The sequence below is a fragment of the Eurosta solidaginis genome, chromosome 3 (genome assembly GCF_040869045.1).
Source record: "Eurosta solidaginis isolate ZX-2024a chromosome 3, ASM4086904v1, whole genome shotgun sequence".
NCBI classification, from domain to species: Eukaryota; Metazoa; Arthropoda; class Insecta; order Diptera; family Tephritidae; genus Eurosta; species Eurosta solidaginis.
The window spans coordinates 231,960,198-231,988,194 of record NC_090321.1 but is presented as its reverse complement, the minus strand read 5'-3'; the positions used below and the strand labels follow the sequence as shown (position 1 = coordinate 231,988,194).

The following is a 27,997-nucleotide window of genomic DNA, read 5'->3' as shown; positions in this document are numbered from 1 at the left end:
ACCTTCTACTAACGTTCGTATTGCTAAATTGTCGAATAAGTAATTCCAATATTCAATAATGCAAAATGGTCTTTATTAGACTACTTTCAAAGTACTTCACAAAAACATTAATACTTCGCAACCAATAGCGTGCTTAAATCAAACTGATTACTGACTACTCAGCTATTGCTGCTTTTATACTCTCTGTTGCCTCGTTCACCTATTTCTCCTAAGGTATAGTAATTTCGTGAACTTCATGATTATTTACCAGCTATATACATGTATATTTGTAGTTTGTATCCATATGCGTGTGTATATGTGAGTACTATTTCGGCTGATAATGACATGCGTTCTTGAGTATCTCTCTGCTGCCTTGTATGTATGTATGTGTGTACATGATGATTAATTTGGTTACGTACATACAAATGCCTGCTTAGTATCGAATTAGGGATGCTAGTATCACTTAGTGATGTGAATATTCGTCACAATATTAATCAGCTTCACTTCCACATCGGGGTGCAGTGACAAAAAAAAAAAGAAAACATAAAAAATAATGGACACACTAATATAAATGCTTCTTAATTTTTATGCAATATAAATATTTATTTGTATAATCTAGAGTCTATGCATTTGTGTAACTTAGAAGCTAAAAGAATTAATACTCAAGGTATTTGGAGGTACCTACTTAACTAAAACAAGCATTGTATGGTATGTGAATGTATATGTATGGGTGCGTATTTATTTGCGAGTGTGACTTGTACAATCGATAGGCGCCCAGCGCCCAGGCCTCTCATTGCCTTAGGTTTAGGTTTGTATTTTTCTTATTATCTACATTAGTTATTAAACCCTCCCGCCCCAGCCAACACTTATGGCTAATTACTAGCCTCATCCGCATCCTCATCTTGAATACCCTTCAGCTTATTTTGTTCTGCTGTTGCTTTCATAAAACTTTGTAGCATATCGTTTGTATCCACAATCAATATGGGCGTGCAACCATCCTTCAGATGTTCATTTTGACTTTCGTACATTTCACGTGAAATACTGCGAGTGAAAGAGAAGCGTAGGGATTTTGTGCGTGTAAGCTTCTTTTTGATTGGTGGTTTGCCAGTGACAGGTGCTGGTTCTGAGAGAATTTTCTCTTTTTCAGGTGTGGGTGAGAGTGCAATAACGTCGCGTAGAATATCATCGGCAAAGGCTCTGATCACATTCCAAGCGTCGGCTAAAGAGAGGAAGAAAGAGAACAAAGTGAAGTGTTATTAAAGTTGTATTGCAAAAAACTTAAAATAATCGTATATGGACATGCTTTTGACTAAAAGTTTATGTGTGACCTAAGTTTAAAAGATGAAAGAGGTAACGGGACGAAAAACTTACACGTGGACGTTATCAACATATAAACATATTGTAACGAATTTAGGGGAATTCCGCTTATTTCAAACCTTCTGCTAACGTTCGTATCGCTGAACTGTCGAATATATAACTAATATTCTGTATTGCAAAATGGACTAATTTGGGAGTAGTACAATTATACTTCACTTCGCAACTGATAGCGTGTTTAAATCAAAACTTATTACTTATTACTCAGCTTGAGCTGCTTTTATACCCTCGGTTTCCTCGGTTTATATACATGTATATTTGTAGTTTGTAGCCATATGCGTGTGTATGTGTGAGTAACTACTTCGCCTGATGACTACATATTTGTATGTGTGTGAGATGAGATATCTCTTCGTCGCCTTCTACATAAGAGTGGCTGCTTTATTGTTGTTGTGCATTTATTTAGTAGCAGCTTAGTGATGCTAATAAAAGCAGCAACAAAGTCTTGGATTAGATTAGTGGTCACCAAAATTGAAGCTGTGGCTGTGTTGGTAAGAGTAAAATAATCATTATGATAGCGGCTTAGTCGTTATTTAACTGGGAACGAGGCAAAACGTATGCACGCACGTTTGTTTACACTAAAAAGTTATTCCTAAATATGCTAAAAAATATATTTTATTGCTTGACTACCTTACGATCTCTGGATTGGATCATATTTACTTGCTAATGACCACGTATACACACAGATCCTATGATTTGAGGGCATCCACCGGAAATGTACGAACCCTTACTAGGAAAGGTGCTCGGCTGGCTGATAACTTCCTAAGTTCAAAGGTTGACACCACCGACTTATGAAATATGCCACGCACAGAGCACGAAAAAAGGTCGGTCGGGCCTAGCGCAATCACAATCGTAGATGATAACTTTAATTTCAATGTGGGTAGGGTGTCTGTGCTTCTGAAGTCCAAAAGTTTTGAATTCCTAATATACCAAATTTTAATAGAAATGTACTGATCGACTTCGACGTTAACCGCCACAATGAGACCTACAGTAACGGCTGGCAGTGTACAAATAACATAAGGTGCTTGTACCAGAAAACCTTCGGAAAGTATTCTTATTGCAAAAAAATATCCACCAAGCTAAATGTCTAAATCCCGATCGGAGTATCAGAAAATAAACTGATCTCGTTGTGATCCCCGGCAGACATGTTACTCAAATTCATGGACTTGCATGGTGCGAAGGCCCAATATGCAATCAAGGTGCTGATGTGATGTGGGTTGCTGCTCTGTAGCGTAAAGAGCTCGCAGGGCCACGTTACAGATGGATGCATGGGTGGGTGATAGATATTTGTAAAATCAGAGTGAAATCATGCAGAAACACTGTGCTAATCGAAGTACAAGGCGTACTGGAATTATGAATGGAGTTTTTTTTCTAATTGTTGAATGCGAAAGGAAGAGATTATAGCCACTAAATCTCAATCGGGAACGCCGCAATCTACGTCCCAGCCTATACGTCCAATGAAGAATTACTCTTTCCAACAAGTGCTGCTCTGCACTAAGTGGGCCAATGGGAATTGACCCGGCCAGAAATCATGATCTTCGGTGTGGTAGGCGGAGTACGCTGCCCTTATATCACGGAGGCCACGGGAAAACTATCGTCAAAATATTTTGGAAATTTTTTCTAAAACATTTCTTCCGTTGTAGGACCGCCTATACCGCCTATACAAAAACTTACATCGGCTCACTCGGAGCCTAGATAGAATTTGATATTCAAAATATACAAGCCATTTTCCGTAAAAAGCAAACATATGCCCAGAAAAAGTTATCTCTCGTAGGGCATAAGAAGATAGGTCCCAGGTTTTGTACACCCAGAAAAGATGTACTGTTAAATCAATAAAATTTTAAACAACTTTCTGTTTTTGCTTTAACACGATTTGTGGTATTTTTTTTCAAATGAGGAAATTCTGAGGGAAAGTTAAGTGGCACTCTGTGGCAACCCTACTTCGAAATATTTCTGTAGAAACATATATCCAAATGGCTGAAGTAGCAGAATAAACGCAGTAAGATTAGGGTTGCACTATGAAATATTTCAATAGAAATATGATATCAAATATTTTTCGTTAAATTGTCAGATCTCATCTAAATTTTTGGAAATTCAAATCGGTGACAACCTTGAAAATATCTTAAGCAACATTAGGATCCGGTTTTTCAGTGCGAGTTTAAACTCCAGTCAAAGTTGACTAGAGTTAAACCCGGCTACTTTAGCCGCTTAGATTAAGGTGAGCATCAAAATTTTATCTATATTATCGAAAAAGTCAAAAGATTAAACTCTAGTCAGTTTTAAAATAAAACAAGTAAGGAAGGCTAAGTTCGGGTGTAACCGAACATTACATACGCAGCTGAGAGCTCACTTACTTACTTTACTTAATTGGCGCTTAACCGTCTAAACGGTTATGGCCGTTCAACAAGGCGCGCCAGTCGCTCCTTCGCTCCGCCCTCTACCTCTGCTTCCATAGGCGGGTTCCGATAGAAATACTTTCTTGGCCGGAGCATCATCTTTCATTCGCATAACATGGCCTAGCCAGCGCAGCCTCTGCGTTTTAATTCGCTGGACTATGTTGATGTATGCGTATAGCTCGTACAGCTCATCATTAAATCTTCTTCGGTACTCGCCATCGCCAATGCGAAGAACTTTTCTCTCGAACACTCCCAAAGCCGCTTCATCTGCTGTTGTCATGGTCCATGCTTCTGCCCCATATAGCAGGACGGGTACGATAAGTGACTTGTAGAGTATGATTTTCGTTCGCCGAGAGAGGACTTTACTTTTCAATTGCCTACCTAGTCCAAAGTAGCATTTATTGGCAAGATTGATTCTTCGCTGGATTTCAGTGCTGATGTTGTTGCTAGTGTTGATGCTGGTTCCCAAATAAACGAAGTCTTTTACTATTTCGAAATTATGTATGCCAACAGTAGCGTGGTTGCCAAGGCGCATATGCGCTGTCTCTTTGCTCGATGACAGCAGGTACTTCGTTTTGTCCCCATTCACCATCAAACCCATCTTTACCACTTCTTTTTCCAGTTTGGATTACGCAGAGCTATTAGCGCGGGTGTTTAGGCCGATGATATCAATGTCATCAGCATATGCCAGTAATTGCACGCTTTTATAGTATATTGTTCCAGTGCGGTTAAGTTCTGCAGCTAGTATAATTTTCTCCAGCATCAAATTAAAGAAATCGCACGATAGGGGGTCACCCTGTCTGAAACCTCGTTTAGTTTCGAACGGCTCGGAGAGGTCCTTCCCAATTCTGACTGAGGTGATGGTGTTGCTCAACGTCATTTTGCACAGCCGTATAAGTTTTGCGGGGAAACCAAATTCAGACATAGCGGCATATAGGCAGCTCCTTTTCGTGCTGTCGAAGACGGCTTTAAAGTCGACGAAGAGGTGATGTGTGTCGATTCTTTTTTCACGGGTTTTTTCCAAGATTTGGCGCATTGTGAAAATCTGGTCGATGGTAGATTTACCATGTCTGAAGCCGCACTAATAAGGTCCAATCAGCCGGTTCACGGTGGGCTTCAATCTTTCGCACAATACACTTGAAAGGACCTTATATGCGATATTGAGAAGGCTGATTCCACGATAGTTGGTGCATTTTGCAGTATCCCCCTTCTTGTGGCCTGGGCAAAGAACACTTAGATTCCAACCGTCGTCTCGCAGCTGAGAGCTTTAGAGACAAAATAAGGGAAGATCACCATGTAGGAAAATGAACCTAGGGTAACCCTGGAATGTGTGTATAAAATGGGTATCAAATGGAAGGTATTAAAGAGTATTTTAAAAGGGAGTGGGTCATAGTTCTATAGGTGAACGCCTTTTCGAGATATCGCCATAAAGGTGGACCACGGGTGACTCTAGAATGTGTTTGTGCGATATGGGTATCAAATTAAAGGTATTAATGAGGGTTTTTAAAAGGGAATGGCCCTTAGTTGTATATGTGAAGGCGTTGTTGTTGTTGCAATGTTTCGCCCCACCTAATAGCTGCGACCCATCACAAACTGTCATCAATATCCTCTAACGGGAGTCCAAGGAAACTTGCTGTTTCGACAGGGGAGGACCGTAATGAAAGGGGTTTTAGAGGGGTTGGTTCCACATTACAATTAAAGAGATGGTTGGTGTCATGTGGGGACACATTGCAAGCGGGGCATACATTTTGTATGTCGGGGTTGATTCTGGATATGTAAGAGTTTAACCTGTTACAGTATCCAGAACGAAGTTGAGCCAGAGTGACTCGCGTTTCCCTGGGGAGTATGCGTTCCTCTTCCGCAAGTTTTGGGTACTGTTCCCTGAGTACTGGATTCACCGGGCAATTCCCGGCATAAAGGTCCGACGCCTGTTTGTGGAGTTCACCAAGGACCTGCTTGTGTTTTTTTGCTTCATACGGCTGAGTTCTCAGGTGCCGTATTTCCTCAAAATGCTTGCGGAGATGACTCCTTAAGTCCCTAGGCGGTGCTGGCTAATCAATCAGTTGACTGTTGGGATGCCCAGGTTTCTGGATATTCAACAGGAACTGTTTGGCTAGCATCTCATTTCTCTCCCTGATGGGGAGTATTATCGCCTCATTATGTAGATGGTGTTCTGGGGACATAAGAAGACAGCCCGAGGCAGTTCTGAGCGCAGTATTTTGGCAGGCCTGTAGGTTCTTCCAGTGGGTAGTTTTTAGGCTTGGCGACCATATAGGGGACGCGTAGCACGTAAACGGCTGGCCAATTGCTTTGTATGTGGTAATGAGCGTTTCTTTGTCTTTTCCCCAAGTACTGCCAGCAAGGGATTTGAGGATTTTATTACGGCTCTGGATTTTCGGTACAATTGCGGCTGCGTGCTCACCAAAATGTAGATCCTGATCAAACGTCACACCCAAGATTTTGGGGTGTAGGACAGTCGGTAGCGTAGTGCCATCGATGTGGATGTTCAAAATGGTCGACATTTGGGACGTCCAAGTTGTAAATAAGGTCGCGGATGATTTAGTCGGTGATAATGCCAGGTTTCGCGAGGCGAAAAAACTGGGGAGATCAGGGAGGTAGCCGTTTATTCTGTTGCAAAGCTCATCGATCTTTGGGCCCGGGCCTGTGGCCATTATTGTGCAGTCATCGGCGTAAGAAACGATAGTAACTCCTTCTGGTGGCGAAGGTAGTTTTGATATGTAAAAATTAAACAAAAGTGGTGATAGGATACCACCATGTGGCACCCCTTGTTTAATTCTTCTGAGCTTTGATATTTCGTTTCTGAATTGCACCGATGTCTGCCGACCACCCAGATAATTTGCGGTCCACCTTTTAAGACCAGGGGGAAGGGTAGACCCTTCCTAGTCTCGCAGTAACGTGCCACGGTTGACCGTATCAAAAGCTTTTGATAGGTCTAGCGCTACGAGTACTGTTCTGTGGTGGGGCTTCTGATTTAAACCACAATTTATCTGGGTGCTAATGTCATTTAGCGCGGTGGTGGTGCTATGAAGTTTTCTAAAGCCATGCCGATGACAGGCTAGCTGCAAATTTGCTTTGAAGTAGGGTGTGAAGGCGTCTCCGAGATATCTACCAAAATATGAACCAGGGTGACCCAGAATATCATCAGTCGGGTACCGCTAATTTATTTATATATGTATGTAATACCACAAACAGTATTCGTGCCCTGATTCGAAGGGCTTTTGATTTCGCCCTGCAGAGCTTTTTCATTTTATTCTACTTAATATGGTAGGTGTCGAGCCGATTTTACAGTTTTTCTAAAAATAATTTTTGCATCAAAAAACCAATCCAATCACCATGTTTCATCCCTTTTTTCGTATTTTTTATAGAATTATGGAATTTTTTTCATTTTTCGATATCGAAAAAGTGGGCGTGGTCATAGTCGGATTTTTTTAATACCAAGATAAAGTGAGTTCAGATAAGTACGTGAACTAAGTTTAGTAAAGATATATCGATTTTTGGTAAAGTATCATGTTAACGGCCGAGCGGAAGGAAAGACGGTCCACTGTGTATAAAAACTGGGCGTGCCTTCAACCGATTTCGCCCATTTTTACAGAAAACAGTTATCTTCATAGAAGCTATGCCCTTAACAAATTCACAAGGATTGGTAAATTTTTGTTCGACTTATGGCATTAAAAGTATTCTAGACAAATTAAATGAAAAAGGGAGGAGCCACGCCCATTTTGAAAATTTCTTTTATTTTTGTATTTTGTTGCACCATATCATTACTGGAGTTGAATGTTGACATAATTTACTTATATACTGTAAAGATGTTCAATTTTTTGTTAAAATTTTACTTAAATTTTTTTTCAAAGTGGGCGTGTTCGTTATCCGATTTTGCTAATTTTTATTTAGCATACATACAGTAATAGGAGTAACGTTCCTGGCAAATTTCATCATGATATCTTCAACGACTGCCAAATTACAGCTTGCACAACTTTTAAATTAGTTTCTTTTAAAAGTGGGAGGTGCCAAGCCCATTGTCCAAAATTTTACTAATTTTCTATTCTCCGTCATAAGGACAACTCATCTACCAAGTGTGGTTATAGTCCGATTTCGTTATTTTAAACAGCGATCTGAGATGAGTGCGCAGGAACTTACATACCAAATTTCATAATGATACCTCAAAATTTACTCAAGTTATCGTGTTTACGGACAGATGGACGGACGGACGGACATGGATAAATGAATTTCTTTTTTCGCCCAGATCATTTTGATATATAGAAGTCTATATCTATCTCGATTAGTTTATGCCGTTACGGAATACCGTTATGCGAACAAAATTAATATACTCTGTGAGCTCTGCTCAGCTGAGTATAAAAAAATACATGTAAGGCGAGATAAATTTCGAAGAGATTTAATACCGAGCTTCTGTTTCAATTTGCGTCGTCCTCATTTTAATTTTCCTACAAATTGGACGGACGGGACCTATGTACTTGTTTTATGCCGATTCCGAACGGCATCTGCAAAGCAGATTAGTTTTCTCTGAGAGCTTTTAATTGCAGAAGTACACTCGGAGTACTTGCCAAACACTGTCGAGGGGTGACCCCGCTTAGAAAAATTTTCTTCTAGTTGAAAAAACTTGTTTCTAAAATTATGATGTTGCTTTGCCCGGGCGTTAACCCAAGGCCCGCGAACTTTATTTCCTTCTATTGGGAAATCATGCCCGCAGCGTAGTTAGGATTATGTAAACATTTTCTTAAAGCAAAAACTCGCTACATATGTAGATGTGAATTAAAAACATGTAAAGGTGTCTAAGTTCGGGTGTAACCAAACATCATATACTCAGCGTGAGCTTCAATTGCACATTTCATTTCAGATAAATTACTTTTCTACATAAAACGTAGCACCGCCCGTTTAAAGAAAAATGTCTCCCCATTTCCTCTTACAATAAAACTTGATAAGTGAAACATCATTGATTCAAAACTATTTTTTGCTAAGATATAGCTTATTATTTTCGTCCACGACCTTTTAAAAATCGTTCATATAAAAGTGGGCGTGGTCCTTAACCGATGTGAGTAAAGGCTACCTCTCTGCCGAATTTTGTTACGATAGGTTTAACGATTTTTGATTTATGATTAACAATATTTTTAAAATTGATTTTATCAAAAGTGGGCGGTGCCAAGCCCATTTAAATTTTTTTTTTTCAAATATTTATCAAGAGTCTCAGTGTCAGTCCACACGTCAAATTTCAACATTCTAGGTGTATTATTTACTAAATAATTAGGTTTCTTGTGTTTTCCAAAATGTTATATATATAAAAAGTGGGGGTGGTTATCATCCGATTTCGCTCATTTTCAATACCAATCTATTCTGGGTCCAGATAAGCTCATGTACCAAATTTGGTGAAGATATCTCATTATTTACTCAAGTTATCGTGTTAACGGACAGACGGACGGACATGACCCAATCAAATTTTTTTTCGACACTGATGATTTTGATATATGGAAGTCTATATCTATCTCGATTCCTTTATACCTGTACAACCAACCGTTATCCAATCAAAGTTATTACACTCTGTGTGCAAAGCACGCTGAGTATAATTAGGGTGGTCCCATATATAGGTAATTTCTTCTTTTTTTTTGATAGGGATTAAAAATCGTATGAAACATTTACATTCGTAATAATTTACAAATAAAGCTCCAACTTGTTGAATGAATAAGGTTTGTGTGAATGTTTAAGGTTTTTATAGTATTTCGAAGTTTGAAAAATATTATAATTTATAAAACCATTTCGAGTTATTTACCAATGGCACATACATATTTTAAATATAAATTTCCGTAATTCGAAAAAAGTCCGAAAATTGAATCGAATAAAAATTTTTGAAGATTTTATAGTTTTGAAAAAATTACAAGCTTAAAAAATGTGTAGTTCAAAAATAATTAGAATTTCGTGACCCATTTTGGAAAAATTTCAAATTATATCGAATTGTTTTTCAATATTTGTCAATTCGAAACATTTTCGACATTGAAAAATTCCATTTAAAAAATGTGTAATTTAAATATAATTCCAATTTCAAATAATGAGTTCCGAAACCCATTTCAATTTCGAGCTTCTGAAAGTGGTCGACACTTTTTCTCTATGCAACCGTAGATTGACAGCGGTCCTAAGGAGTGTAAGGTGGACAGAGTCACAATGTACCGTTATTCAGAACATATCTGTACTGACGCTGTGCCAACAACTTAATGGCGACATGCGTCGTACATACTAAAAAAACCTATCAACATTTTAACGAGACGGAGACTGTAACGATATTAACCTAAGACTAAAGTAGTGGACTACATACAATCATATTATACTTTTCAGAGTCATGCTTCTAGCGAAATTTTTTGAGTGCATGCTTTCTGATAAACACAGTCTCAGCATTTATTTCGCTCAGTACCTCCCATTTTCTGGGATGCACTCCTCCGTACTATCTGAGGATGCGACCCGTAGAGGATCGATATAACTTTGGTATATAATCTCTGATAGTATGTCATTAAAAAAAAATTAATATAATATCAACTTACTTATATCCTTTTCCGTCGCATGCTCGTATGTCACACAAAAACGTATCACATATTTGCCATTCACCATCGACGGTATCATATGCATCTTGCCAGAATGATTAATTTGTGCCAACAATTCCTGATTGTAGGTATCAGCGACGCGCATTCGAAAGCACACCAAACCCAAATAAACGTCATTTCTAACCTCAAAACGTTCATCCTTACGTACCAACATTTCAAACTTTTTCGCCAAAGCCATATGATTTCTTATATATGCTTGCAGACCCATTATACCATACGAACGAAAAACAAACCACAATTTGAGAGCACGAAATCGACGACTTAACGGTATACCATAATGACGATAATCAATCGCTTTTTCATGTTCATGTTGTAAATATAATGGATTAACATTGAGTGCTGTTTTTAAGCTCATCACATCTTTTACCCACATCGCAGACGTATCGAAATTGGTGAGTAACAATTTATTGGGATTAGTATTGAATGAATCTGCATATTCTAGACCTTCGGAAAACCGGCGCATTTCTGGTAGAATAAACGAATTACCCGCATATGCACCATCCACATGAAACCAAACTTGTGGTAATTCTTTGCATATTTTACCAATTTCTGTAAGATTATCAAAAGCGCATGCGCCTGTAGTACCCACAGTTGCAACAACAAAAAATGGTGTCAGACCAGCATTTGCATCATTTTGCATTGCCTGTCGCAGTAAATCCACACGCATGCGTCCACGTTCATCAGCTTCAATTATGCGCAATTTAACAAGCGCCATTTTAGCTGCCTTCTCGACAGATGAGTGAGCCTCCTTACTGGCGTATGCTATTAGTTGTGGTAGAAAAACACTTTCATGTATCTCAGAGCACATGCCTTTCAATTTTTGTATTGCACGCGAACGTGCCGTAATCATACAGACGAGCGTGCATTCGGAAGCGGAACCCTGTAATGCGCCACCACCACGACTGCCGGGTAGATCGCTGATAAAAGCTTTGGGTAAACCGATCGCTTTGGCATACCAATCGAGTACGATTGTTTCCAGTTCTGTGGCGGCAGGGCAGGAAGCCTTTGAATAAAAAAAAAGAAACTTTAATAGTTTTCGTTCTTTGTAAAAGTAAAAACTTTAAACTTACCCATGAAAAACCTATTGAGCCTATCGCTGCACTTAACATATCACCCAAAATGGATGGGAATGAATTGCCGGAGGGAAAGTATGCAAAAAATTTTGGATGGTTCCAATGCACGACGCCAGGCATAACTTTTTCTTCGAAATCAGCTAATACGTCTTTGAAATTTTCTGCTTTTAGTGGTGCTTTTGCTGTTTGGTGAGAATGAAAAAAAAAAAATTAAAACTAATATAAATAAAATCCAAACATATGGCGATAAATAAATAAACAATTAGTTAATTTAGCAGATAACTGACATTGAGAGAAGCTAAATATTGTAGTAATTTAAATCTTTAACATGTAGGTAAACATTTCGTTGCAAACATAAATTAGGGTGTGTTATTTTTTGGCAATTTAATTTCCTTAGTCCATAAATAAAATATTGCGCGTCGAAAAAATTTTAATAGCTTATTTCAAGGTGAATTCAGTACCAGGAGGTGCTATCCCATCAGCTAATTGCTTCTTCTTGATAATCTCAAAGAAAATTTTCTCGAATTGGGTTGAATTCGCTTTGCTATCAACTTGCATAGACTCGCATTGCCTTAGTCTTCTCATTACCTAAATCAAAATAAGGTAATGACAGAGTGAATTTAACCAAACTCGCCGTACAGAAGAATGTCGAATCAATAGAAAATTTGAATTGATTTATTATTAAGAATTAATGAGCTTAACACGGGCTTGTAATAATTGAATATTCAATTATTATGTTTTTCTAAGAGAAACTGAGAAGAAAGAAAGAAACATTTACTGGCATATTGCGATGGTACCATTTTGAAAACCGCCACGAATTCATCATCAGGCAATTTCGTAATGTTTTCAAAGGTTTCACCGAGATTCGAACCGCGAACCACACGATGAAACTGCAGTTGCCTCAATGGCTAATTAAACAACCATACCCATATCCATATCCATCTCCAATGTGAGCGATTAATGGTGCCTTAACCTAAAAATCGTGAAAATTTCATAAAAGTGAAGAAAACGCAAAAAATTACAAAAATATTTCACAAAAAATAAGTCTCTTAGTCATAACGTATCCAAAACAATGAATAAAATCTACAAAAAGTTATTAAATTCACCAACTCAAATATTTTTATACTCAGTTGAGCAGAGCTCACAGAGTATATTAAGTTTGATTGGATAACGGTTGGTTGTACAGGTATAAAGGAATCGAGATAGATATAGACTTCCATATATCAAAATCATCAGGATCGAAAAAAATTTGATTGAGCCATGTCCGTCCGTCCGTCCGTCCGTTAACACGATAACTTCAGTAAATTTTGAGGTATCTTGATGAAATTTGGTATGTGGGTTCCTGAGCACTCATATCAGATCGCTATTTAAAATGAACGATATCGCACTCATGTCTTTTCGCCTTGGCTTAACAAATCTAATTATTTATTTGTTTTTTAATTATTAATTTTTATTGATGGTGTATTTTAACACAATTAAACAAAGACCAAAATTAAAAAAATTTAACAATATAAGTAATAAATAAAATTAATTGAAACAACGTTATATCAGAACGGACAAGGCGACAGCTATTTAAAAGGGGGTACCACGGGGTGGTGTCCTATCCCCGCTCTTGTTTAATTTCTACATATTAAAGCTCTCTTCCCTACCAGAAGAAATTACTATCATTCCCTACACCGACGACTGCACGATAACGGCAACTGCACTTGGCTCTCCAATAGGCAAATTAGTTTCTAGAAAACAGCTATCTCCCTAGTGTTCTGAAGTGTTTGCTTAATTTTCCCAAACCTGGACACCATAGCAAACAACTGCTTGATCCAGTCCCACCTCCAAAGAGGTTAATGGAAAATCTCCATAAGCACTGTGATGAAATCCGGCACCTGCCAACACAGCCGTTTGATCCAGACAAGCATAAGGAGGCCCTAGACAAAATCCACACAGAATTGGTAAACGCTTTGCCATGACGCGCCCGGAGAACCCCGTTATCAATATACACTATACCACTCTTGCAGAAGAAGAAAGCACACTACCAAAGGAGACACGTGTATTCCTGGCGCAACTTCGTTCTGGATAATGTAACAGTCTAAACTCGTACTTGTCCCAAATTTATTCAGACATATGGACGTAATTTATGTCCTGCTTGCGATTTCTTAGATATTGTAGGGATCACTTCACATCCCTTTTAAATGGAGACAGCGATGTTCCACAATCGATTATGACGGAATTATTGTCTCCCAGCCTATTATGACGAAGTCAGAATAGCAATAACCAGATTAAAAAACAGCAAGGTCGCGGACGCTGATGGATTGCCTGGAGCTATTCAAACATGGCGGCGAAATGTTGGTAAGGCGCATGCAGCAGCTTCTTTGCAAAATATGGTAGAACGAGTGCATGTCTGTCTGGAATCTTAGTGTTCTTTGCACAGCCCACAAGAAGGGGGATCCTGCAAACGTCCAGCTATCGTGGAATCAGCCTTCTTAGTATCGCATATAAGGTCCTGTCATGGGTATTGTGCGCAAAATTGAAGCCCACCGTGAATTGTCTGATTGATATCAGTGCCGCGGACCTGGTAAATCTACCATCAACCAGTTTTTTACTATGCGCCAAATCTTGGAAAAAAATCTCTTCGTTGATTGATGAGAGCGCCTTCGACAGCACGAAAATGAGCTGCCCATTCGCTGCTATATCTGAATTCGGTTCTCCTCAAAACTTAAACGGCTGTGCATAATGGCGTTGAGCAACACCATTACCTCAGTCAGAGTTGGGAAGGAGCTCTCATAGCTTTGAAATCCAGCGAAGAAGCACTCTTGCCAATAAAGGCTACTCTCGATTAGGTAAGCAATTGAAAAGTAAAGTCCTCTCTCGGTAAACGATCATGCTTTATAAGTCACTTATCGTACCCGTCCTGCTACATGGTGTAGACGCATGGGCTATGAGAGCATCAGGTAAGGCGGCTCTGGAAGTGTTCTGTAAACATCACACAAATAACGACCGGTGTCATCCTACGCCTACGTATCTCTGGTTGACAAAAACTGCGTACCACTTTCAGAAACTAAATTTGAATTATTTTTAATTACACATTTTTTAAATTTGAAATTTTTTCAAAATTTAAGTCTTGGAAGATTTGTCGATATTTCGATTCGATATCGAAAAGTGTGGAAATTTTTTTTTTAAATAATTCGATATAATTTAAAATTTTTTCGAAATGGGTTTCGAAATTCGAATTATTTTTGAATGACAGTTTGTAAATTTGTAACTTTTAAATTTAAATTTTTCGAAAATTTTGATATCGAAAAAGTTTCGAAATGAAAAAATGTTGGGATATAATTTGAAATTTTTTCGAAACTAAAAAGTTTTCGGAAATTTTTCGAAAATTGAAAATTTTTCATATAAAATATGTGCCATTTAAAAATAAATATAAGTAAATAAATAAATAAAATTTTATTTTTCAAATAAACTGTTCCTCAAAGATTTTTCAAATTTCGAAATGTTAAAAAACCTTAAAAACTTTTCTTCTTTAACAGGTTGGAACGTAATTTGTAAGTTATTACGAATGCAAATGTTTTATACGATTTTTACTTCCTATAAAAAAACATATATTGGACCACCTTAACATTTAATCGTATTCACCGCTATGTAGCGAGTGTTTGTTTTAAGAAAATGTTTACACCCCACAAATCAACTGTACGCTCGCGGCATAATTATATCTTTAATATTTCATTATACCTTTCATTAACATGAAATGGTATATTAACTTTGGTCCTATGTATCCATTAAGTATACCGAATTGATCAGGGCGACGAACTGAGTTGATATAGCCATGTCCGTCTGTCCGTCCGTCTGTCTGTTTGATCGCAAACTAGTCCCTCAAATTTTGAGATATCTCAATGAAATTTGGCACAAGGATGTATTTTTGTATTATATTAGACATTTGTCGGATCCGGTAGGATCGGACCACTATAACATATATCTCTTATACAACGGATCGTTCAGATAAGACGATTTTGGTCATTCCTGCGGCAATTTAGAAAGTATTAACGTGAAACTCAGTGATATATATTCTAATATATCTTAGAAGATATCCTGAAAAAATCACTTTGATCGGAGCTATATATAGTATATATCCCATACAACCGACCGTTCAGATAGAAAGATTTTTGGCAATTTCTCCCTTAATTTCCAATATAAAAACGTTAAACTTGGTGATATATTCTAATATATCAGAGATTTCCTGTAAAAATCATTTCGATCGGAGCTATATATAATATGTATCCCATACAACATATCGTTCAGATAAGGGGGTTTTTTGCCATTTTTTATTTTATATTTATCTTAAAAATCGTTTAGGTATGTACATCTGTTCACTATATATTTCTTATCTTATACATCCCATTATTTGGAGATTACGAACGGGATAAGATTATTGTTCAGCCCCATTCATGAAAGGTATGAAATCTTCGGCACAGCCGAAGACTTCCCGTCCTTAATTGTTTTCAATTAACACTTTCCCATTGTTGTTGTACACATATGTACATACTATATAAACATTGTACAATATAAGTCGATGAGCTAATTGAGCCGTTCGTTTATTAACAAAATTTGACTGGTACATGTGCACATATTTCAATATTTAGCAAACTACACGACCAAAAAATAAGTCGGTTTAAAATTTTTTTTACTGTCGATTTTCTCACACTAAAAATAACACCATGCTCTACAAAAAGACATTAGTAAAAAAACAACAGGTGTTGTACTTATTATTTTTTGACTGTGGAAGTGCTTTGAAACATCTGATCATTCTATAACTAAACAAAAATAAAGCGAAAACAGCTGTCAACATTTTAACACGTGGAGTGCGAGAAAGAGTTGACTTTATGACCATTGAGGAAAATCAGGAAGGTCATAATGTCAATATTATTGACATCGTAATCATATGAAATTTGACGTTGTGACAGTTTCATCAGTTGACTCTGTGGTCATTTGAAGTGGTCATACGGCTTTTAGCAAAGTTCTTTAGCTTCACGTAGCTAAGTTTATTGATTGAGATCTAAGCAAAGTGGTTAAACAGATGAGAGGGGGATACACTACTCTTACAACGGTCTTTGAATACCTGAGCAGCGAATGGCTGTTCGGGTTTGTTCATTCAGCTTTCGATTATATACCTATACTTCTAACCTTTCGCAGGAATGTCACCAGAAGATTGGTACCTCAAGAGGTAGCGAGTTTCGAGATATGAGTTTCTTTATATACTTTTTAACCAAAAACTCGAACCCGAAAAAATGTTCGCTTTTTATGCATAAGGCACACTGTCTGCTCTACTGGTATGACGCTCTTCGCCTTCCATTATCAATTTAATAACGTTCTGTGACATTAGTTGGGCACTGTCACTTCATATCCGGTAAAGAGTTGAACACATCCGTAATAGTTACTTAGCTTCTTATTTTGGAGTATTTTTCTTCGGTTACAAAAACAACAACAAAATGAGGGTGCATTCTTAGCGAGAATGTTCCATAACCAATAAGACTCAGAGCTTCTTCCGATAATGTTGCAGAAGCTTCTAAGTATCTTTGTGCTTATTTGAATTCCTTTTGTAAGATTATTAAATTATAATTTATTTAAGATAATTATCCTTATAGCTTGAGATAATTTTCGAGTCGTCTGGCTACATTGCAATGCCCCTCATAGCTCCCTCGAAGGATATCTCATGTTCTGCACCAGGAAGTGAACAGCCGTCGTAATCGTCTCCTTGCCATGCCATCTAATATCTTCACGTGCCCGTACCGGCTTGATGTCCAGATGTTGGTGATTTAGATTATATTGCTCTTCTGTTAGTGCTCAGTCCCAATTGCGGTTAAAAATCCGTGCGACTGAGAAGACATAGTCACATACCACGTTGTTCCTAAAAAACACGGCATTTACTAATTCAAAACCTTCCGCTTCTTCAGGTTGAGCTTATTAGGAGGAATATACTTTATACTGATGGAAAGTGCTTAGTCCTTAGGGAGAAGCCCGACTTACCGCGAGTAGCGTCTCTAAAACGAAGATCTTCACACATTAAAAAATAAAAATTTCCGAGCAAAAAGAAAAATATGGAAAAATAAAAATCATTTTTCTAGTGAAATAAAAAACTCGAATTATGACTTCTAATTTCCGAGCGAAAAACAAAAAACATACAAATATTTTCCGAGCGAAATAAAAATAATTATTTCCAACCGAAAAATTAAACTCAAAAATAATTTTTTAAAAGTAATTTTTATAATAAAACTTATAACTGTTACGACCTCTGGTTTTTGTATTTAAAACAATTAAATTCATGGCTTTTTGAAGTTTTTTGCAATATTTGTCTCATGTCTTTTTTTTGGAATAACCCACTCACAACGTACCGCCTACACATTCCAAATTCATAATTCACTTTTTAAAATTTCTCTTCAGCTAAAAATATTTTGTTTATCATTTGTTGTTGTCGTTGAAAATATCTTAACTTGCTTAAAATTACGCTGCAAATGTCACATGTTTTTTCCCCTTATTTTCTTGCATTGGTAATTTTGCTTTCAGTCTATGCTCTGCCATTTTTATTATTTGTTAATAGAGATGTGTGATTTTCATCACATTGTTTTCTTTTCCCGATCTCACTACTTCACTAATGACAGGCTTGATTGCTAATAAATTGGCTTGTTTGCGAAACAAGCTGGAAATGAGCCAACTATTATGCAAAGGGGGAGCGTGACAAAGATTGGGATTTCATAAAACGGTGGAATAACGATATAATTTTTTGCAAGTAGAAATTTTTTTTCGTTATTTCGCAATTAAATGGAAAATATTGTATCTAAGTGAGCGGATTTTGCGAATTCCTAATTAAATATGCGGACGCGTGATATAAGCTCAACGGTCCTAATGTCAATTGACCTTAAGACTGCTTCAAAGGGCCACAAAGTCAGCTGTGACCACTTTGCGCTTTCAATGTCAATTGACCTTACGACTACTATTTTTGAGCGTTCTTTAAAAGTTTTCTTTTATTTTTTTAGTGAAAGTTAACGGAGTTGCGGAATTTGAATTACTTTTTTAAGTAAAAATATTTTTAAGGTTTTTGTTTTTTTTTTTTTTGTTAAAAGTTTATTTTTATTTTTTAATTAAAAAATTTTTCGCCTTGATTGTTGAAACTACCAAAAAACTTAAGCTTTCCAGACAAAAAATTAAACATATGTTTAATTTTCTTTTATTTTTTCAGTGGAAGTTAATGAAGTTGCGGAATTTGAATTCCTTTTTTAAGTAAAAATATTTTTAATGTTTTTGGTTTTATTTTTTAATTAAACAAATTTTCGTTTTGATTGTTGAAACTACAAAAAACCTTAAGCTTTCCAGACAAAAAATTAAACATATTTTTAATGAATTTAAAATAAACAAGTAAGGAAGGCTAAGTTCGGGTGTAACCGAACATTACATACTCAGTTGAGAGCTATAGAGACAAAATAAGGAAAATCACCATGTAGGAAAATGAACCGAGGGAAATCCTGGAATGTGTTTGTATGACATGTGTATCAAATGGAAGGTATTAAAGAGTATTTTATGAGGGAGTGGGCCATAGTTCTATGGATGGACGCCATTTAGGGATATCGCCATAAAGGTGGACCAGGGCTGACTCTAGAATTTGTTTGTACGATATGGGTATCAAATTAAAGGTGTTACTGAGCATTTTAAGAGGGAGTGGGCATTAGGTCTATAGGTGGACGCCTTTTTGAGATATCGCAATTAGGGTGGGCCAGGGGTGACTCTAGAATGTTTGTACGATATGGGTATCAAACGAAAGGTGTTACTGAGCATTTTAAGAGGGAGTGGGCATTAGGTCTATAGGTGGACGCCTTTTCGAGATATCGTCATTAAGGTGGGCCAGGGGTGACTCTAGAATGTGTTTGTACGATATGGGTATCAAACGAAAGGTGTTATTGAGCATTTCAAGAGGGAGTGGGCATTAGGTCTATAGGTGGGCGCCTTTTCGAGATATCGCCATTAGGGTGGGCCAGGGGTGACTCTAGAATGTTTGTACGATATGGGTATCAAACGAAAGGTGTTACTGAGCATTTTAAGAGGGAGTGGGCATTAGGTCTATAGGTGGACGCCTTTTCGAGATATCGTCATTAAGGTGGGCCAGGGGTGACTCTAGAATGTGTTTGTACGATATGGGTATCAAACGAAAGGTGTTACTAAGCATTTTAAGAGGGAGTGGGCATTAGATATATAGGTGGACGCCTTTTCAAGATATCGCCATAAAGATGGACCAGGGGTGACTCTAGAATGTGTTTGTACGATATGGGTATCAAACGAAAGGTGTTACTGAGCATTTTAAGAGGGAGTGGGCATTAGGTCTATAGGTGGACGCCTTTTCGAGATATCGCCATTAGGGTGGGCCAGGGGTGACTCTAGAATGTTTGTACGATATGGGTATCAAACGAAAGGTGTTACTGAGCATTTTAAGAGGGAGTGAGCATTAGGTCTATAGGTGGACGCCTTTTCGAGATATCGCCATTAGGGTGGGCCAGGGGTGACTCTAGAATGTTTGTACGATATGGGTATCAAACGACAGGTGTTACTGAGCATTTTAAGAGGGAGTGGGCATTAGGTCTATAGGTGGACGCCTTTTCAAGATATCGCCATTAGGGTGGGCCAGGGTGACTCTAGAATGTGTTTGTACGATATGGGTATCAAATGAAAGGTGGTAATGAGTATTTTAAAAGGGAGTAATCCTTAGTTCTATAGGTGGACGCCTTTTCGAGATATCGCCATAAAGGTGGACCAAGGATGACTCTAGAATGTTTGTACGATATGGGTATCAAACGAAAGGTGTTACTGAGCATTTTAAGAGGGAGTGGGCATTAGGTCTATAGGTGGACGCCTTTTCGAGATATCGCCATTAGGGTGGGCCAGGGGTGACTATAGAATGTTTGTACGATATGGGTATCAAACGAAAGGTGTTACTGAGCATTTTAAGAGGGAGTGAGCATTAGGTCTATAGGTGGACGCCTTTTCGAGATATCGCCATTAGGGTTGGCCATGGGTGACTCTAGAATGTTTGTACGATATGGGTATCAAACGAAAGGTGTTACTGAGCATTTTAAGAGGGAGTGGGCATTAGGTCTATAGGTGGACGCCTTTTCGAGATATCGCCATTAGGGTGGGCCAGGTATGACTCTAGAATGTTTGTACGATATGGGTATCAAAAGGAAGGTGTTACTGAGCATTTTAAGAGGGAGTGGGCATTAGATCTATAGGTGGACGCCTTTTCAAGATATCGCCATAAAGGTGGACCAAGGGTGACTCTAGAATGTTTGTACGATATGGGTATCAAACGAAAGGTGTTACTGAGCATTTTAAGAGGGAGTGGGCATTAGGTCTATAGGTGGACGCCTTTTCGAGATATCGCCATTAGGGTGGGCCAGGGGTGACTATAGAATGTTTGTACGATATGGGTATCAAACGAAAGGTGTTACTGAGCATTTTAAGAGGGAGTGGGCATTAGGTCTATAGGTGGACGCCTTTTCGAGATTTCGCCATTAGGGTTGGCCATGGGTGACTCTAGAATGTTTGTACGATATGGGTATCAAACGAAAGGTGTTACTGAGCACTTTAAGAGGGAGTGGGCATTAGGTCTATAGGTGGACGCCTTTTCGAGATATCGCCATTAGGGTGGGCCAGGGGTGACTATAGAATGTTTGTACGATATGGGTATCAAACGAAAGGTGTTACTGAGCATTTTAAGAGGGAGTGGGCATTAGGTCTATAGGTGGACGCCTTTTCGAGATATCGCCATTAGGGTTGGCCATGGGTGACTCTAGAATGTTTGTACGATATGGGTATCAAACGGAAGGTGTTACTGAGCATTTTAAGAGGGAGTGGGCATTAGGTCTATAGGTGGACGCCTTTTCGAGATATCGCCATTAGGGTGGGCCAGGGATGACTCTAGAATGTTTGTACGATATGGGTATCAAAAGGAAGGTGTTATTGAGCATTTTAAGAGGGAGTGGGCATTAGGTCTATAGGTGGACACCTTTTCGAGATATCGCCATTAGGGTGGGCCAGGGGTGACTCTAGAATGTGTTTGTACGATATGGATATCAAATTAAAGGTATTAATGAGGGTTTTAAAAGCGAGTGGTCCTTAGATGTATATGTGAAGGCGTTTTCGCGATATCGACCAAAATGTGGACCAGGTGATCCAGAAAATCATCTGTCGGGTACTGCTAATTTATTTATATATGCAATACCACTAACAGTATTCCTGCCAAGATTCCAAGGGCTGTTGATTCGCCTTGTAGAACTTTTTTATTTTCTTCTTCTTAATATGGTAGGTGTCACACCCATTTTACAAAGTTTTTTCCAAAGTTATATTTTGCGTCAATAAACCAATCCCATTACCATGTTTCATCCCTTTTTTCGTATTTGGTATAGAATTATGACTTTTTTTTAATTTTTCTAATTTTCGATATCGGTAAAGTGGGCGTGGTTATGGATTTCGGCCATTTTTTATACCAAGATAAAGTGAGTTCAGATAAGTACGTGGACTAAGTTTAGTAAAGATATATCGGTTTTTGCTCAAGTTATTGTGTTAACGGCCGAGCGGAAGGACAGACGGTGGACTGTGTATAAAAACTGGGCGTGGCTTCCACCGATTTCGCCCATTTTCACAGAAAATAGTTACCGTCATAGAATCTATGCCTCTACCAAATTTAAGAAGGATTGGTAAATTTTTGTTCGACTTATGGCATTAAAAGTATTCTAGACAAACTAAATGAAAATGGGCGGAGCCACGCCCATTTTGAAATTTTTTTTTATTTTTCTATTTTGTTGCATGATATCATTACTGGGGTTGAATTTTGACTTGATAGATATTAAATTTTTTGTTAAAATTTGAATTAAAAAAAATTTTTTTTTAAAAAGTGGGCGTGTTCTTCATCCAATTTTGCTAATTTTTATTTAGAACATATATAGTAATAGTAGTAACGTTCCTGCCAAATTTCATCATGATATCTTCAACGACTGCCAAATTACAGCTTACAAAACTTTTAAATTACCTTCTTGTAAAAGTGGGCGGTGCCACGCCCATTGTCCAAAATCTTACTAATTTTCTATTCTGCGTCATAACGTCAACCCATCTACCAAGTTTCATCGCTTTATTCGCCTTTGGCAATGAATTATCGCATTTTTTCGGTTTTTCGAAATTTTCGATATCGAAAAAGTGGGCGTGGTTATAGTCCGATATCGTTCATTTTAAATAGCGATCTGAGATGAATGCCCAGGAATCTACATACCAAATTTCATCAAGATACCTCAAAATTTACTCAAGTTATCGTGTTAACGGACAGACGGACGGACGGACGGACATGGCTCAATCAAATTTTTTTTCGATACTGATGATTTTGATATATGGAAGTCTATATCTATCTCGATTCCTTTATACCTGTACAACCCATAAAGTCAATTGGCCTTATTACCACTTTGAATGGCCATAAGTTTGTTTGAAATTTTGCACACGTATCAGGGCCAATAACAATGCATTAATGTGATGGTGCGGTGACATAAGGTCAACGGCCATAAGGTCAATTGGCCTTATTACCACTTTGAATGGCCATAAGTTTGATTGAAACTTTGCACACGTATCAAGGCTCGATAACAATGCATTAATGTGATGGTGTGGTGACATAAGGTCAACGGCCATAAGGTCAATTGGCGTTTTTACCACGTTGAAAGGCCATAAGTTTGATTGAAACTTTGCACACGTATCAAGGCTTGATGACAATGCATAAATGTGATGGTGCGGTGACATAAGGTCAATGGCCATAAGGTCAATTGGCCTTATTACCACTTTGAATGGCCATAAGTTTGATTGAAACTTTGCACACGTATCAAGGCTCGATGACAATGCATTAAAGTGATGATGTGGTGACATAAGGTTAACGGCCATAAGGTCAATTGGCCTTATTACCACTTTGAATGGCCATAAGTTTGATTGAAACTTTGCGCACGTATCAAAGCTCGATGACAATGAAATAATGTGATGGTGGGGTGACTTAAGGTTAACGGACATAAGGTCAATTGAACTTATGACCACCCCATATGACCATAGATTTGAAACCTTGCACATAATGCGAAAAACGCATTCCTTTATTAATGATAGAAGTGGATGCATGGCACATCTACGAAAGAGCATACTGGAGCCCTTTTTAACACGATTTTATTAGCTTGGCCTGTATCTATCTATGTATCTATGTATCCATGTATGTATGTAACGGAATCTGGAGTGGAACCGAGAGCCCCGGTAATGCAGAGCTCCGAACTCCGTTGCACCTTTTGAAGCATTTTAAGATAGGTACTTTTAGCTAGTGCAGGCCACCAGACCAAGGCACCATAAAGAAGAATAGGGCACACAATGGCTGTGTAAATCCAGTACGTCACCTTAGGGGAGAAGCCCAGGAGGTGCCAATTGCCCTCTTGCAGGTGAATATGGATCGCTCCACTATATGGTCACTCCATAATAGCTTCCTATCCAGAATGACTCCCAAATACTTTACTTGATCGCTAAACGCTAAGAACGTACCCCCAATTCTTGGCGGTGTAAGATTTAGTACTTTGTACCTCCTCGTGAAGAGGACAAGCTCGGTTTTATCCGGGTTGACTTCCAAACCTGTGGCGGGTTGTACTCCTGGAGTAGCTCCAGGATGTCAGCTGGGTCCGTTGGCGTCACTGGAACCCAGGCTCTAGCCCTTGGTCGTGAGGGGATATCACGCACCTCTACTACCTTGAGGCGCGCGCTCGGATATACCACCCCTATCAGCGTGACGGCGGCCCTATAGAGGTTTACCGAACTGGCGTCGTCACAGGCTATTAGCTTGACATTGCCCTGGAACCACCCTGCATCGGTGTAAGATGGCGGTGGACCAGGGTTGTCTTTCTTAACCTTAACGGCCACCGTAGCGAGCGCGGCCTCGATCCACTTCCACTGTTGTTTCGGGATCCTGCCATCTCCGCTGCTCTCGTCTATAATGCCAATGATCTGCCGCATCTTGGCAATTTCGGCGAAAGACCGCGTCCAGTCTCCCTGCGTCTTGGCCCTTTTCGGTGCCGAGGGGTTGGATTCATCCATGGAATGCTGGCGTTCCGAGGTTTCATCACTCTCGACTAAAACTTTTAAAATTACTTGAACTAAAAAATAAAAAAATAAATAATAGTTTAAAAAAACTAAAAAAAACACGCTTTTATAGCTAACCGAACTAAAAAATAGAAAATAATTTTCAATTAAAAAGAGTTTATATAACAGTAGTAGGAGGTCAAACAATCATTTATAGTTAATCACCTCAAAATAAAATTATAATACAATTTAAGTTATTAACAGAATAATTTAATTCACAGTAAAAAGCGTGGGGTGCTTGATATTGAATGTTACAATCATTCTATTGGCAACTATCTGAGAGGAAAGATATGAAATGTAGTCAAATGCACCCCACGCTTTTTACTGTGAATTAAATTATTCTGTTAATAACTTAAATTTTATTATAATTTTATTTTGAGGTGATTAACTATAAATGATTGTTTGACCTTCTACTACTGTTACATAAACTCTTTTTAATTGAAAATTATTTTCTATTTTTTAGTTCGGTTAGCTATAAAAGCGTGTTTTTTTAGTTTTTTTAAACTATTATTTATTTTTGCTATTGATATTAGAGAAAAATTACAAAATTTTCGCATGGCGATGGTTACTAGGACATTTTTCTGAATTTTACTTCTTCATCTCCAACATTATAGCTCTATCCACTCAGCAATAGTAACAAAAACAATTGTGCAAGGCAATATGAGCCTGTCTCGCTAGTTAAACACACATAAATTAACTTTTTTCTACGAAGAACATTTTTTAATAAAAATCTGATTTTAATCTCCGTTTAACAAATTTCAATTCCTGTAGTAATAACTTATTACTACTTATCACATTTTAATACCCAAATATCTGAAAACAGTTCATTAATTTTATTTCGCATTTTTTTTTTTTTTTCGAATATTACCCGGCAGCAATGTTTTGAGATATCCTGGATCCAATGTTGGTGCCACATCGCGCTGTTCAATATTTGTGGCATAATCGCATATATAATCCACCAACTCCTTGCCGTGTTTTCTAAACTCTTCAACATTCATTTTGTGTGTGTGTGTGTTTTTTCTGTTATTTATTTATTTTTCTTAGTAAACTATTAATACTTTTGTTACAGCCTTGTGATTTATTTGGTTCTTTGATATATATCTGTTTGTTTTTTTTCTACCAATTTCACTGAACTTTTTTTGATTAATTGATTTTCACCTTCAGAGTCACTTAAATATAAATCTTTAATTTGATTTGACACTCGTCTTTCTTTTGCCACATTGAACTTTCATAGTTGTTTAGACTACACTAAATTGCGTTTATATCCGCTTAGCATGTATTTGTATGAATTCGAGACGTTTATTCTTTTATTTGTGGTCCGTACAATGTCTTACCACTTCCTTTACGCGAATGACTTGAGCTTTGACCGACTGATCGTCTTTATATATGGCCACAAGCATCATATGAATTGAGTATCTACGTTCGATTGGTTGAAATGAGATTTCGTCGTTAAATGTGGGCTCGTTCACCATACATGCCACATTTATCACCGAGTCTATTATAATTGTGTGTGTTGGGGCTGTTTTTTTTTTGTGCTACAGGTACTTCGTAGGTATTCTCTAGATCTCGCTGATTGCTTGTAAAATATTGAGCGCGTTTGTCACTTTATCACATTGACGTGAGTAGCAACAAGTAGCTCGTAATTATTGATCAGTGAATCCGAGCGGGCCGCAGTTGCCACTTTGGTTCAATTCGATCATAACTGGTGCTTTTTGTTTTTGTTTGGTTATGTTTCTGTGCCGTTCGTCTGACTTGACTGGCTTCATTAAAATTGAGCGACCTTATATATGGTCCCAGGTGGTTCGTTAGTTTGGGTTCCGCAAATTACACGGGAACGCTACGAAGTCTGGGAATACCTGTGTACTTATTTCCTAAAACGCGGAAACTAGCTATGAGAATAAGGAAAAATGGCATATGATATTTTGACATAAAAATTCTTCCCTAAATCTAGATAAGTAATTTTCTTAAAAATAAAAACTATTTTTTTTTCCTTGTTTATTGCAATGATTTTCTTAAAAATTAAGAAATTTGTATAAAAAAAAAATAAAATAAAAAATTTAATCGTGTAACGGCAATGGTTTTCTACACCTATTTCAGTTTAAGTTCAGAAAATTACAATTCAAGTTCAGAAAATTACAATTTAAGTTTGGAATTTCCAATTTAAATTCAGACATTTACAATTCAAGTTAAGAAATTTACAATTCAAATTCAGAGTTTCCAATTCAAGGTCAGACAATTACAGTTAAAGTTCAGAAATTCCAATTTAAATTCAGAAATTTACATTTCAAATTCAGAAAGCTACAATTCAAGTTCAGAAATTCCAATTTAAGTTCAGAAAATTACAATTCAAGTTCAGAAATTCCAATTTAAGTTCAGAAAATTACAATTCAAGTTCAGAAAATTGCGATTCAAGTTCAGAAAGTTACAATTCAATTTCAGAAAGTTTGTCAGGAATATTTTCGTTCATGCAATGGAAATAAAAGTATGTAATACTGTTTTCACACAGAAACTTAATGATCTCATTTCACCTGCTAATGAAATCGTAAATATTTTGCTTTCACACAGAAGTAACTGCTCGATTAGTATGAAGGATGAGACAGACAATCATGGCGGAACGATACAAGGTGGGAGCATGGTGACATACCTACAAACAAAAAAAAATCCATCTACTTGTAAATTCGATGCGCCGGTAGTTGATGTATCAAATCAAATAAAAAAGGTTACAATCAGCTGTTCGATGCGGCCACCTTGTATCGTTCCGCCATGCAGACAATGATATTTGCTTTGACAAATGACATTTTTAAGCATTGAACACACCAAAAACTAAGAAGCTGAAACGGAAGCGGAACGCTGCCAACAGAGTTGCATTGTACTTTTGACTTCATTAGGCATTCGATTAGTTACTAATGAAATAATAATAGATTCGAATTTTGTAGGGAAGATTGAGCTCAATAAGCGTCTTAATGTAGAAAACTGCCTTTATTATTCAATAAGCCGTCTGTGTGAAAACAGTATAAGATGGTAAATGTTAGTGCTAATTTTATACAAGGATATGAAGGCCTACTATCTGTTAAGGAAGCATTGCACTTCTTAACTCACTTAAATCAATTTTGCTCACATGAAGGAGATAGCAAAAAACCTCGTTTCCTCTCATAAGAGGTCAGTTTGTAGAACACCCAGCCATATTCTAAATGTCACAAGCATTGATCTGCATTGAGTATGACAGCAGTGATGACGAAATCAACGGAGTGTTCACAATCCCGCAAGTAACGTATAAGTACTGTGTGCACAAATCAAGTCTTCCTCCACCTGCCTATCGGACCTCTGTGGAGGTCTCCCCCTGCCACTGCTTCCAAACTACGGTGTTGACTGA

The 27,997-nt window shown here is 37.7% G+C and overlaps 2 protein-coding genes across 3 annotated transcripts in view; one reads left to right on the top strand and one right to left on the bottom strand.

Moving 5' to 3' along the window:
* Rpp25 (ribonuclease P protein subunit Rpp25) overlaps positions 1–27,997 on the top strand; it is a 175,932-nt gene that overhangs the window by 6,427 nt on the left and 141,508 nt on the right. Inside the window, exon 2 of one of the 2 annotated variants that reach the window (XM_067775518.1) lies at positions 10,575–10,764. The exons of the other annotated variant lie outside the window; for it this stretch is intronic. The gene's annotated coding sequence lies outside the window, so the exon portion shown is untranslated. The remainder of the gene's footprint in view (positions 1–10,574; positions 10,765–27,997) is intronic. 2 annotated transcript variants of the gene reach the window in all.
* On the bottom strand, positions 51–26,068 carry Tdc1 (Tyrosine decarboxylase 1). Its single transcript, XM_067775502.1, has 4 exons — positions 25,493–26,068; positions 11,443–11,627; positions 10,313–11,375; positions 51–1,198 (listed from the first exon to the last, which is right to left on the bottom strand). Exons 1-4 carry the CDS (start codon positions 25,620–25,622, stop codon positions 852–854), a joined length of 1,725 nt encoding a protein of 574 aa, XP_067631603.1. The 5' UTR covers positions 25,623–26,068; the 3' UTR covers positions 51–851.